Source organism: Drosophila yakuba, chromosome 2L, assembly GCF_016746365.2.
Source record: "Drosophila yakuba strain Tai18E2 chromosome 2L, Prin_Dyak_Tai18E2_2.1, whole genome shotgun sequence".
In the NCBI taxonomy this organism is placed as follows: Eukaryota; Metazoa; Arthropoda; class Insecta; order Diptera; family Drosophilidae; genus Drosophila; species Drosophila yakuba.
This window is the reverse complement of record NC_052527.2, coordinates 27,638,584-27,653,143: the sequence shown is the minus strand read 5'-3', so window position 1 is coordinate 27,653,143 and position 14,560 is coordinate 27,638,584. Positions and strand designations below refer to the sequence as shown.

At 38.6% G+C, this 14,560-nt stretch overlaps 1 protein-coding gene across 3 annotated transcripts in view; it reads right to left on the bottom strand.

Annotated features, from left to right (window-relative positions):
* The window catches only part of LOC6539076 (sarcoplasmic calcium-binding protein, beta chain), a 30,079-nt gene that overhangs the window by 13,912 nt on the left and 1,607 nt on the right, over nt 1–14,560 (bottom strand). For 2 of the 3 annotated variants that reach the window (XM_015189840.3, XM_002085945.4), the window contains exons 3-4: nt 9,890–10,056; nt 8,534–8,614 (exon numbers count right to left, since the gene is read on the bottom strand). In XM_015189840.3, the coding sequence (XP_015045326.1) occupies nt 8,534–8,614; nt 9,890–10,056 (248 nt within the window). Of the gene's footprint in view, nt 1–2,920; nt 2,972–8,533; nt 8,615–9,889; nt 10,057–14,560 lie in introns of those variants that run through there. The other variant, XM_039370345.1, reaches the window with a different exon arrangement.

Here is a 14,560-nt window from a genome sequence, read left to right as displayed (position 1 = left end):
TAACATATTGACCTCGTTGCCCATTGTCTTTGCGAATTTGTCACCAGGCTAATTCGCCACCTTCTTCATCTGTAGTCGTTGCCCTTCTCGATCTCGTTGTCGTCATTGTCGTTGTATAGGGATTAGCTGTTTCATACTAGTGGAGTTTGGGTAAACAGCCAAAAACCAATCCCACATTAATTAAATCTGATTCGGGAATTAGACAAGAGCTGGGCGGCTAAGCTTCTGATCGTTGAAATTGTAGTTGGAAATGGAGCGGTAGTCCGAAAAGATGAGAACTTTGATACAAAAGAAGGCCGAAGGTAACTTGTTTTGGTGCCGCCTTGCAGGGAATAGAGGGATATAATGGATCTCCTTCAGGAAAATGAACAACCGTCTAGTCAAAGAGCTGTTTCTCCTTATGGATGAATCTACTCACTCTAACCTATTGAAGGCAAATATATTATTGTTTGATAATTGTTTGATGTTATTACAGTTTGATAATCCTGCTCAGGAACTCCAAAATTAATGTTGATAGACTTCAAAGTATTTACGTCCACGCCCTTTTTAGTTAAAGGATTGCAAATAATTAATTGTTCACAAGAAGGCGCCAACGCAATAAATGCCGCCTATGAACCACATTGTTTTTTTTTTTTTTTTTTTTTTGTATCGTACATTTATTAATTTAAAATCTGTCCATGTGGACAATAATTAAATGTTTGGGTGGGGGGGGCATTAACTTAAGGGATTACAAAGTTGTAGATAGGTCGGGGGTTCATTGTAGTGGGTTATAAGTGGGGGAGATCAAGCGGGTGTTTCCTCTGGAGGCGCCTGATGGTTTCACTATTGTCCAGGAGGTTGATAGCCAGATGGTTTGGGTGGTTGTCTAGACGCTTGGCGTATCTCGCACTGAATCGGGAGATTTCCTCTGCTACCCACGGTATTCCTAGCTCCTTATGGATTGTCGAGTTCTCGTGGTATGGGTGAGCGTCAGAGATTAGGCTCAGGCACTTGTTTTGAAAGCGTTGTATGCGGATTCGGTTAGAGACGCTTGCAGTGCCCCACAACTGAATCCCATAAGTCCAAATTGGCTTCAGGATGGCCTTGTACAGGAGGAGTTTTAGGTTCTCCCTATGAACCACATTGTGACTCGACTAATGATCCAACATGATCCATTTCAAACGCTGCGCGAAATTGGACTATTTCTAACGACGTAGCTGTCAGAAATAGTCGAAGAGTGTGCAAAGTCGTACTGAACTCGCACCACGTGGCTTGCTGTACGATCACTGGCGGAAAAACGTGAATTCCACACTTGTTTTCGGCCAATTATAAAATACAAACAATTGTTGCGGTAGGTCCGGCTGACTAAACAGCTGATAGTGCTGCCAACCGATCGCACAAACCGAGTGGCGTTGCCACACCAACTGTGATGCCAGAATTTGTCCGTTTGGCGCAAATCGTAAAAATTCAAAATAAATCTCGTGCGATAAGACGCTAACTAATCAAAACAAACAAAAAAAAAAACAGCCGAAGTGATGCTCTCGTACAACTTTCCTTTTTTTTTGTTATAAATTTTTTCCAAACAAAAGAAAACCGTTTATATCAATAATAACAACACGAAACAACGCGTACTTAGTCGGACGGTCAATCACCCCCAACCCAATAAAAAAAAACGACTTACCAACAACAAGCTAGAGAGCGCGGTCTTGCTCTCCATAAATCTTTAAAGGGACCGTTGAAATGCCCGAGCAAGAGCAAGCTAAATATCTTTGGTTATCGTAAACAAAATAATGAACCTTATTGGGAAAAACAGATTCCACATAATTCCCCTGACCAAGGGCAACATTCATGAAACAAAAGTGCAAGTCAAAACGGAAGTACACTTCAGAGCGCCTACCAAATACCTCAACGATGCCAAGAAAAACTTTTATACGTACCAGCTAAAAAGCAGCAAGGGACTACGAATAGTTATTTAAGGCCTTGAGCCTGAAATAAATCCTGAGAAAATATCAGGAGCCTTAATAGAACAAGGTTTTAAGCCGAAATCAGTTATCACCCCATTTATAAGCTGCAATATCTCTTAAACCGTAGAATCTCTGTTGAAGAGCCTCATAAGCGCAAAGCACCCGTACAGTGTGCAAATTGCCAAGAATAATTGTCATACAAAAACTTATTCTACCCTTTGCACTGTATGTGTAGCTTGTGGTGAGCTTCACAGCTCTGTTAACTGCCCATCAAACAAAGCTGACCCCGGCATGAAAAAGTGTAGTAACTGCGGAGGTAACCACACTGCAAACTATAAAGGTTGCCCCGTGTATAAGGATCTAAAAAAGCACGCCGAGCACAATTACACACATAAACATACACCTGATGCCCACTTAAACAGTCTGACCAACAGGAACCTAACATTTGCAAGTGCGCTTAAATCGGGTCTTGCATCTACAAATCCTACTCCATTCCCACTCGCTGAACAAAACAAGGTAAATGCTGATCAGCCAACAGGACAGCCACAAGGCAATATTAAAACGATGATCTTAAACTTGAAACAAAGCATGACCGAATTCATGACATTTATGAGAACAACCATGGAAAATCTCATGCGTAATCAGGATCTATTGATACAGATGCTGGTATAGCAGCAGTCAAAATAATCAATGGCTCCCTTACGTATAACCCTATGGAATACTAACGACGTTTCGCGACACAAGATTGATATGGCTCACTTTCTCCAAGACAAACATATCGATGTAATGCTCCTTTCTGAAACACGTATTACAAACAAGTACAAGTTTCAAATAAATGGTTATATATTCTACGGCACAAACCACCCTGATGGTAAAGCACATGGAGGCACTGGAGTCCTGATTAGAAACCGCATAAAACATACTTTCCGCAACGACTTTGCGACAAACTACTTACAGGCAACATCGCTTCATAGCTGCTGGTGACTACAAGGCTAAGCATACGCACTGGGGATCTCGTCTTGTAACTCCTAAGGGAAAACAATTTTACAATACAATTATTAAAGTAAGCAACAAGCTTAGTTGCGCCTCTCCGGGCACACCTACATACATATTGGCCAACGGACCCCAGAAAGATACCAGACTTGATTGACTTTGCTGTTACAAGAAACATCTCATATAATCATATAAACGCCGAATACCTCCCAATTTTCTGATCACTCGTCGGTTCTCCTTAATTATCTTCAATGTGCGGATAACACAGTAACGCAATAACGCTGATATAGAAAGCACTACTAAACTTTTGGAGTCTGTCCTTGTTGCAGCAGCCCATGCCTCAACCCCAGAAAAACAAACTGTACAGTATATGTAACGTAAATGTTCAAATTGAGCAGCTTGTATTGGAAAAGCGCCGCCTACGACGAGAATGGCAATCTTATAGATCGCCATTTGCAAATCGAATGCTCAAAAACGCAAATCGTATATTAAAAAAAGGAGCTAATCAACGAGCAAAAATGCGCACAACGCCGCTACATTGAGCAATTATCACCTTTTAGCACAAAATACCCATTATGGAGAGCACACCCATCTCTAAGCCCGCCGGTAGAATCTGTTGTGCCAATAAGGAATTCTGCAGGTGAATTGGTCCACAGAAGAACAGTCGAACATTCTTCTGCCTACAGCACAGCATGACTTTATTGACGGCTTGCTCGACATATCGTTGTCGCAAGTTAATTATATTCGAAATTCTCTTGGTCGTTGATTGGATTTATGCTTTGTTACAAGTCCTGAAAGTGTGTTTCTGACTAGAGTAGCACCTCTTAGTCAACCAGAAGATCCATACCATCCAACTTTCGAGGTGACAATCGACACATATACCGTAATAAAAGTGGGGCAAGATAAGTCAACCAAACGAATTCATCATTTTTTCGTAGGGCAAACTTTCGGAGGCTAAATTATTTTATATCTGGCTTTAATTGGTCCGATCTTTATTCTTGCAAAATAATGGCCGATGCCATAAATATTTTTTATAATGCAAGTTAATCATTTTTTAACTCTTGTGTTCCGATGTACTACCCGTCTGTCTCTAACAAATCAAGAGTAGACACATCTAAAATATGTTAAGTCCAGACATTATACAAAATTTAAAAATACCGGTTCTCAATCTATATTTTCTAAATATGTAATTGTTCGATTAAATTTTACCGTGCTTAATGCTCAGTTATAAGAATTATTTAAGCCGTTGTAAGTTCCAGTTCGCACAGAATCCCAAACAGTTTTATAATTTCGTTAACACTAACAACCAGCTACCCTTCCTCGCTATTTTTTGAAAATACTACGGTAACATCGGATCAGGCAATAGCCGATCTATTTGCCAAGTTTTTCAAACCACATTTTCTACGTTACCTCATTCAAAGTCGAATTTAACATTCTGTCCCACTCTAAACGAAAGCTCACTGCTTTTTGATCTTCAGCGAGTTAAGCCTGTTTATTCGCCAGGTCCCGCCGGAATTCCTGGCTGTGTGCTTAGACTCTGTGCGGAAGCTTGTGCAAAGCTCTACCGAAATTGTTGAACTTATCTCTGGAACTTATCTCAGAGGAATGTCCAAATTGTCTGCTATCCCTAAGCTGTTTAAAAACGTTATCACTCCTCATTTGCAGCACCTTAGGTCTATTATATCAACATGTCAGCATGGGTTTATGAAACGCAGATCAACAACTAAAGCACTCGACTCTGTTATTCATTTACTTTTATTAAAAAACTTGAATTAATAGGTTTCCCTGTTGATCTCCTAAATTGGATTCTAAGTTATCTGAATAGCAGGACGCAACGGGTCCTCTTTAAAAATGCTCTTTCTTGTACTCTCCGAGTCACATCCGGTGTCACACAAGGGAGCCACCTAGGTCCGCTCCTTTTTACCCTATTTATTAACGACCTTCCCTTAATAATAAAGCATTAGCGTGTCATTATGTACGCTGATGATGTAAAATGATGTCTCCAGTATAAGGACATTTCTTTCCATTTGGACTTACAATCCGATCTAGATAGCTTTCAAACCTGGTGCCGTGATAACGTATTAAACTTAAATGGCTCTAAGTGTAATGTTGTGACCTTTTGTCGTGCCAACCTAATGCACGCTACATACACTCTAAGTGGGTGCTCTTTGGACCCTAAACTTAAATTTTCAGACCATATTTTGTCAATTGTCAATAAGGCAGGCGTATGGTTGGTTTTATAAAACGGTGGTCAACGGAATTTGATGATCCTTACATGACCAAAACCTTATTTAAATCTCTAGGTTGTCCGATCCTCGAGTATGGATCACCTGTTTGGAGTCCACAATATGAAGTTTACTTGGACGGAATTGAATCAAAAGAACTTCTTACTTTTTGCCTTACGGCGCCTTAATTGGGATGCAAACCTTAGATTAGCTCCTTATTCAAGTAGATTAATGTTAATTAACTTACCCTCCTTACCTAACCGTAGAACGATGCTTGGAACAGTCTTTATTTTTAACCTTATTCGTGGTGAAGTGGATAGTCCCGTATCCCTAATTTTAAATCAATGTAGATCTAATTATGAGTTGCATGATCCCTACAGAGTATTATGTTCTGACTATAATAGATTCTATCCTATTATCTCTAATTCTGACTCTCTGCCGTTCTTAAAGCTAGATCGCTTTAACGTATTTAACAAATTCTTAGATTTTACTAGTATATACATATATTTCCTCGTTCTTTACTGTCTTCTATATCGCGTCTATCTTTCCTCGATTGGAGCCGTACGATACATGGCAGCGCCCCTCGGTCGGTTGGGAGAGAGGTGTAACCGTTATACTCGCGCGAGAAAAAAAACCTAATAAAAGCACCGGAAGCGATCTAATAACACTTAAGACGATCATCGAACTTCTATTTTTCGCCGTCTAAACTATTTGCCAACTCTTCAATGCAATAAATAGAATTGGTCATTTCCCTTCGTTATGGAAAAAGTCGATCATCATTAAGATACCAAAACCGGGAAAGCATCATAAAGTCCCATCATCATAAAGACCTATAAGTTTACTACCATAACGTCTTCGTAAATGTTTGCTGATCTTTGTTCTTTCCCTATCTGCGAACCTTTAACAAAATACCGGAGCATAAATTCGGTTTTCATAAGAAACATGGAACAATCGAACAAGTCAATCGAATCACAACTGAAATTCCTACTGCATTCGAAAAGAGAGAGTACTGCACTGCCATTTTTCTCGAAGTGGCCCAAGCATTTGACAGAGTCTGGTTAGATGGCCTAATGGATAAAATTAAGTCAACACTCCCTGAATGCACTCATAAGCTTTTAAAGTCGTACCTGCAAAATAAAGTGTTCTCAGTTAGATGCGGCACTGTTACGTCTGAAGACCACATCATAGAAGCTGGAATTCCTCAAGGCAGCGTACTTGGCCCAACACTATATCTACTATATACAGTCGATATACCAACATCGAGGCAGCTAACAATATCTACATTTGTCGATGTCACTGCAATCCTGAGCCGGTCTAAATATCCACGGCAAGCTGCTGCACAACTTCCACACTACCTGGCACATATTGAGAAATGGCTATCTGACTGGTGAATAAAAGTCAATGAACAGAAATGTAAACACGTAACTTTTACCCTCAACAGACAAGATTGCCCGTCGCTCATACTAAATAACACTGTTATTCCAAAATCAAATGAAGTTACGTATCTAGGTATTCATCTTGAATCGACTCACTTGGCGTAGACACATCGAGGCAAAAATAACACACCTCAAACTAAAGGCCAATAATCTACATTGGCTTCTTAGTATACGCTCTCACCTAAGACTAGAATATAAGGTCTTACTCTACAACTCCGTCCTAAAACCGACCTGGACCTATGGCTCCCGGCTATGGGGGAACGCGAATCATCCAACGAAAATCTGGAGAACCATCACCGGCGCAACGTGGTACGTTCAAAGTGATAACTTACAGAGGGCTTTATTCATACTTCAGGTCAGAGATGAAATAGCCTAACAAATGGAAAAATATCGCAACAAACTACGTGCCCATCCGAACAGGCTTGCGAGAGACTTAACACGGCTATCTAGCCGAACCCGACTTCGTCGAAATCATATGCCAACCCAACGTTAATTATTAGGGCCATACAAACTCATATCAGTTGCAATAATAACTGTTAGCTAAGTAGTTAGTTAAGTACTTATTGTAAGTCTTATAATAAGAGGCTTCAATAAACAAAGCAAAGCTAAACAATTGTAACGCTTCAAAAAAGCATTTTGAATTAATCATACTACCGTAAGTGTCTGCAAACATGAAGTACGCCTATAATTACGGCCTTAGCATTGTCATTGGAACATTATCGAGACATCGGCTTTAACGTTAACGAAAGGACCTTCTAAAACACTATCGGGACATCTTAAATTAAGTTCCACTGCAGTGATTAGACAAACACAGATTTTAAATTCACTCGATCCGAGCTTATGTAAAAGCAGGATGTTACAAAAACGGAGATCAGCCAATATAAGCTAGCAGTGGATAAACTTATCGGAAAATGTGTCATTGCATTAGAAAGACATAATAGGAGTAAACATTTTATGTTATATTTAAACTACACATGTATTTATACTGCTTTCCACATTTTGACTGTTTTATTGTGAAATACTATCTAAAGAATTCTCCTTAACAGTACAGAAGGCTGATCCTAAAAACTTTTGGAGCTATCACATACACTATTCGGACACTAGAGATCATAGAATGTAAAGTATTGAACCTTTCACAGAGGATCTCCACAATTACACAACAATCCTGTATGTACCCTGAATTTGATACAAACATTTTTTACGAACAATAAACGTTCAAACGGATGTGGATAAGTATACTCAGATAGCTAGACTGACAAAAATATATTTCTACTTAATTTAAGAAGAAAACAAGAGAGAACGCTATAGTCGAGTTCCCCGACTATCTGATACCCGTTACTCAGCTAGTAGAAGTGCGAAGGAGTCTTTAACACTGACAGTTTTTGACGGTTTGTGGGCATTCGAGGGGGCGTGATAAAACGTTTTTTGGCAAATCGATATAAATTTACAAGACCAATACAAAAATGAAATAATATCAAAACATTTTTCAAAAGTGTGGGCGTGGCAGTTTTGGGCGATTTGTGGGCGTTAGAGTGGGCGTGGCAACATGAATCGACAAACTTGCGCTGCGTCTATGTCTCTGGAGTCTGTATGCTTAATCTCAATCTTTCTAGCTTTTGTAGTTCCTGAGATCATAGATCGTTCATACGGACGGACAGACGGACGGACAGATGGACGAACAGACGGACCAACGGCAGACCGACGAACAGACGAACATGGCAGGATCGACTCGGCTATTGATCCTGATCAACAATATATACACTCAATATGGTCGAAAACGCTTCCTTCTGCCTGTTACATACTTTTCAACGAATCTACTATACCCTTTTACTATACGACTAACGGGTATAAAAATTGATATACCTCCTTAATCGATGTTACTATTCGCATCAGGTACAAAAGATTAAACAAATAAAAGGATAGATATATGTCTTACCTGTGGAAATTCTTCGTACTTTTTACCCACACATGTTTTTTTTACAGCATCTTTAAACTCTTGATTGGATATTTTGCCATCCTAGAAAAATATTAAAAATTAAAAATGAAGAAGAAAACATTTTATATGAAACATTTTTAGCAGCTGTTTAAACAAATACTTCCTTAACTAACAAAAACTAAACTTCGTTTGCATTAAGTCCGTTGTCTTACTGTTTTTGATAAAGATACTTAAATACTTTCCAAAATTTTACATGAACGCCACTTTCTTTCATAATACTATACATATATACTACCTCCATACCATAGGGAGCGCTTAAGTCAAGTTCCTCAACTACTAGATAGATAGAGAAATTTTAACATTTTTTTAGCATATCCAAAAAAATTTTAAAACCAATTTATAAAATGAAAAGAAAATATCAAACAACGATTTTCGGGAACTGAGTCCGAAGAGTGTAAGAGTGGGCGTGACAAAATGTGTTTGGGATACCCATAGAAATTGGCCAGACAAATAAGAATAAAAATGGTGTCATGTCGCGACCCTCTTCAGACAATACTTATAAAAATTAGGTGCAGACTGGCCTGGAGTGGCTTGAACTCCACGTCAGGTTACGCACTCGCAATATATACCTGTATAAACTTTTCGACAATTCAAGTATAAAACAAGAGAGAACGCTATAGACGAGTTCCTCGACTATCTGATACCCATTACTCAGCTAGTGAATGTGCGAAGATAAATTTCAACACTGAACGTATTTGACGGTTTGTGGGTGTTAGAGTGGGCGTGCCAAAAAGTGTTTTGGCAAATCGACACAAATTTACAAGATTAACAAAAATGGAAAAAATATCAAAACATTTTTCAAAAGTGTGGGCCTGGCAGTTTTAGCCTGTTTGTGGGCTTTAGAGTGGGCAGGTCCGAAAGTTTTTTAGCATATCAATAAAAAAAATTCTAGCCTAATCATAAAGTAAACAGATTTTAAAAAGTCTTGGTGCAGCAGTCTTTTGTGGCTCAATGTTCTAGCTTTTATAGTTCCTGAGATCTCAACGTTCATGCGGACGGATAGACCGACATGGCCAGACCGACTCGGCTATAGATCCTGATCAAGAATATATATACTTTATATGGTCGGATATCTGTATGGTTGTATATCTGTACATTGGTCGCTTTCTTCTGTTCTGTAGTGTACCCTTTTACTGTACGAGTAACACGGTAAAAAACGGTTTACAAATGGTATTTGACTGGCGCAGTGTTCCTTCTTTAATGTTTAATATAAATAAGCTTCCGATAACCGGTGAAGGGTGCAAACTTAATTCGTAATTTTAACATCGGTTACAAAGCCATAAATTTCAAAAATACCTTATCATCGTCAGCAATAGCAGAGATTTCTTCCCATAAATTTGTCATTAGCTTTTTATAATCATCCAATCGAGCAGTGCTGCAATCACCTTTTCCTTCAACGACACATGCTCTTACTGCCATACAAAGAAAATCGTTTTGGTCCAGAAATCCATTGTTGTCAATATCTAAAAAAAATTATAATTTAATAACCATATTTTTTATAATATATACTAAAAATGATTTTACATGCTATAAATAAATTAATAAATTGGCAAACAAAAACAAAAGAGAACGCTATAGTAGAGTTCCCCGACTATCTGATACCCGTTACTCAGCTAGTGGAAGTGCGAAGAAGAGCCTTCAACACTGACAGTTTTTTGCGGTTTGTGGGCGTTAGAGTGGGCGTGGCAAAAAGTTTTTTGGCAAATCGATAAAAATTTATAAGACTAATACAAAAATGAAAAAATATCAAAACCTTTTTCAAAAGTGTGGGCGTGGCAGTTTTGGGCGATTTGTGGGCGTTTGAGTGGGCGTGGCAACATGAATCGACAAACTTGCGCTGCGTCTATGCCCCTGGAGTCTGTATGCCTAATCTTTCTAGCTTTTGTAGTTCCTGAGATCTCAGCGTTCATACGGACGTACAGACAGACGGATTGACGGACAGAAAGACGATCCTGATCAAGAATATATACTCTTTATATGGTTGAAAACGCTTCCTTCTGCCTGTTACATACTTTTCAACGAATCTAGTATACCCTTTTACTCTACGAGAAACGGGTATAACACTGACAGTGGCTAGTGTCTTTCAACAGAGTACCATTTTTAGATTTCTCTGAATTCGGCTTGCTTTGATAGCTTTTTAAAACGCGTCTGAAATTATTAGAATTATTAGAAAAACGCCAGGTTAAGGCCATATTTGCCGTAGTTGCTGTGGACGATTTATAAAAGATAAAAGATTTACTTGTCCAGTTACAAACGTGTTGAAGACAAAGAAATATTTTAAATGCTTTCAAAAAGTTCATGAAGCAATGTTAAAATCTGTTAAAAATGTAACAAAAACTGAGATTGGTAGCTTACTGTAGCATAGTAGCTACATTTCCGGGCTAAGAATATCCTGTGTAATTAGCTAACCCACACCCTGGCACTTGAATAAAGGCTACATAGGGGCTTATGGCTAGTATGGACGACATAAAAAAGGCTGTCAAAGTTTCTTGTCCAATTACAGACGTGTGGAAAACGAATAATGCTCTCAAAAGGCGGATTCAGCAATGTTAAAATGTTAAATCGTTATTTACTTCAGATTCAATGTTTAAAAATTCAGATTGGTTAAATTGTCAGATTCTGTTATTTTTTTACCCGTTACTGGTGGAGTAAAAGAGTACTAGATTCATTAAATACATTTAACGGTTAAAGGGAAGCGGTTCCCACCCAATAGTGTTTATATATTCTTGATCAGGATCAATAGCGAAGTCTACTAGCTGAGGGTATCTGATAGTCGGGGAACCCCAACGAATGTTTTAAACAGGCCTTGCTACAGGTTTTCCGAAAGGCCAAAGTGATTTACTGCGACAACGAGACATCGTTGAAATTGCACACGATCACGACCATTCTAGACAACCATTTTGTCGTCAGTATTTCAAACGGGCAAGTTTTCACACTAGAACCTTCCAGGTGCCCAAAAATCGACATCGGCATACTGTGAAGATAATCTTGTTAGCCACCACCAAATATAACAAATCAATACCCTCGGTCATCGATAAAGGATAATCTTGTTAGCCACCACCAAATATAACAAATCATTACATTCGGTCACCGATAAAAGGCCAGTCAACGCGATTCAAGAATGCACGGACTCACAAGAACGGATTGCTGAAAAAAATAAAAGTGTCCAAGACGCTGGAAGTACCAAATAGAATGCATTTCGGCAAAACAAAGTCTTTAAAGTGGAAGATAAAGTTTAGGAAAAACTAATAGAAGGCTAAAATCATTCCCTTGTGTAAGGCAAATGGCGTACAAGTAGAACCGGAGGCCCACTGTCCTTATTATAGGGAGAAGGGTCCACAAGGACAACTTAAAGTGACTCGTTCGCTTAATTTTAATTTTTTTTATTATTACTTTCTCCTGTAAGCCATTAGGCCAACTTCTATTTAGAAATGTTTTAGCTTAGGTTAAATTTAATTAATGATGGGACAAACCTCAGCGAACAAGAAAAAACGACATTAAGTGTTCACAGGTGTAGAATTTTCATCCTCTTCTCACTGTCTTTGTTGTTAGCATACACCACTGACAATTTCCAAATGAAGTATAACCCTATCATAGATGGAGAATTCCTTTAGAATAAATGCGCGTTAATGGATCACCACAGAAAATCAATGAACTTTGACGTTCTGGGCTCAATGCTAAAGGTGGTAGCGGTGGTAGTTTTGCAGAGTGGAAGTTGATACAGTTAAAATACAAATAGAGATACAATTAAAATTAATACCAAAATACCAATTCAGATCAACCAATTAAATCAAATTTTGCAAATGGGACGCTGCCTGCTACGAATAGAATGCTGATAATGGAGTTTCAAAATTTAATTTTGGCTGTAGCCCTGGCAAAACGTAATATTGTTAGTTCAAATATCTTGGACCACGCAGTTTGACTGAAAGAGCCCATCGACCGTAAAATACTACGATCCTCTAACATGATTCACTGTTTTATTAAATTCCTCAGTGTTAAATTATATTGTAGGAAGGTCACTTCTTTCCCAGCCACTTGCAAAGGAGTTTTGCTGCAAATAGCCGATAATATATCATGGTGTGTATAAGAAATCAAGGTAATTAAAACACTGCATCCTATCGCCAGCAGCTCCCTTTTGCCGACTTTCAATCGAAAGCACAAGCGCCAGGAAACGACACGCAGAAGTGTGAGAGTTCCAGGGGTGGCAAGTTCCCTACCATTGAATATCACCACCAACGGAGATATTCTAATCCTCCCATATTTTAACCATCTTAAGTGATCGTAACCAAAAGTTTATTAAAGAGTTTAAGAAAGAAGCCGACACTAACAATTTACAGCGCGTGATATGTATATATCGCAGCAGCATTGATTTGCCTAAAGTTCATCGTAGCACGAAGATCTACAATCCAACTAAAAGGAATGAACGGATGAATTTGGATCGGCCGAGGGCAGGAGTAGTTAACACAAGTCATCGTACTAGAACAGTTGGCTCAGTGTGCGAAGCATAACACCGACGTGCTGACCCTGCATTGGGCCGGAAAATCGTGCGCAGTCGGCAAACGCAGCCGGGGCCGCTGCAAGTGTTATTTTTTAGCTTTAGCTGTGCATTACAATCTTCAAAAGCTCTCCAGTATTAAGTCCGACCGACGTCGTTACTATGTCATTATTATTACTCTATAAGTTCACATAGTTAAAGGAGGAAAGTTTCTCTCATCATAAATATCAAAACAGCAGAGGAAGACCAGTGGCCGGATAGCAGTGCGTTCGCCAATTTCCCGCTCTCCAACTCCAATGAATTTTATTCAAATCCATTATATAACTAAAATAATGTTCTCATTTATATGAATATAAATACAAATATTTATTGGTAGGGACATCATTGACAACGTGTTCTATTTAAACCGTCAAACGGACGGGCAATTTATATCTAAGAAAACTAGAATTGTTTTCTTTGCTCTATGTTATAAAGATTCCATAAAAAATATAATATAATAAAAAAATATTAAAGTATGTTCTTACGTTTGGGTTACACCAAATATTTAATAATATAAAATCTACTTTTTTTTAGATAAAAATCAGACGGCTAAATCAATCATAGGAACACTTGGATAATAATTGAAAAGTGTAGAAAGGAAGTCTGCGTTCCTTTACTTTTGATAAAAAAGGGGTATAAATATGTGTCGAAATTTTTTAATTTTCCTATGTGTCTTTTAAGTTTTTATCGGTATGAGATGTTTGCCACGACCACTCTAACGCCCAGAGCCTCGCCTACGCTTTTGAAAAATGCGTAGAAATTTTGTAATTATACCCGTTACTCGTAGAATAAAAGGGTGTACTAGATTCGTTGAAAAGTATGTAACAGGCAGAAGGAAGGGTTTCCGACCATATAAAGTATATATATTCTTGATCAGGACCAATAGCCGAGTCGATATGACCATTCCGTCTGTCCGTATGTCTGTCTGTCTGTCCGTCCGTATGAACGCTGTGATCTCAGGAACTACAAAAGCTAGAAAGTTGAGATTAAGCATACAGACTCCAGAGACATAGACGCAGCGCAAGTTTGTCGATTAACGTTGCCACGCCCACTCTAACGCCCACAAACCGCCAAAAACTGTGTTTAAGACTCTCCTTCTCCCTTCCACTAGCTGAGTAACGGGTATCAGATAGTCAGGGAACTCGACTATAGCGTTCTCTTTTGTTTTATTTTATGTTTTTCCACATTCTATCGATATGCTAAAAATTTTTGCTCCACCTATAAGCCCACACATCCATACTATTGATTTTTTTTGTTTTACATTTCATTATTTTTTTGCTGGTTTAATTTTTAATAAAACAGTATCTACGAAATAAGCCATATAAGTCTTGCATCCCGGTTTCACTGACCACTCCAATCTAAGTTGGCACTCCAATCACCTCGCACTATGGGAAATTTGACCACTTTTTCTGGCCTAAATTAATAACTCCAGA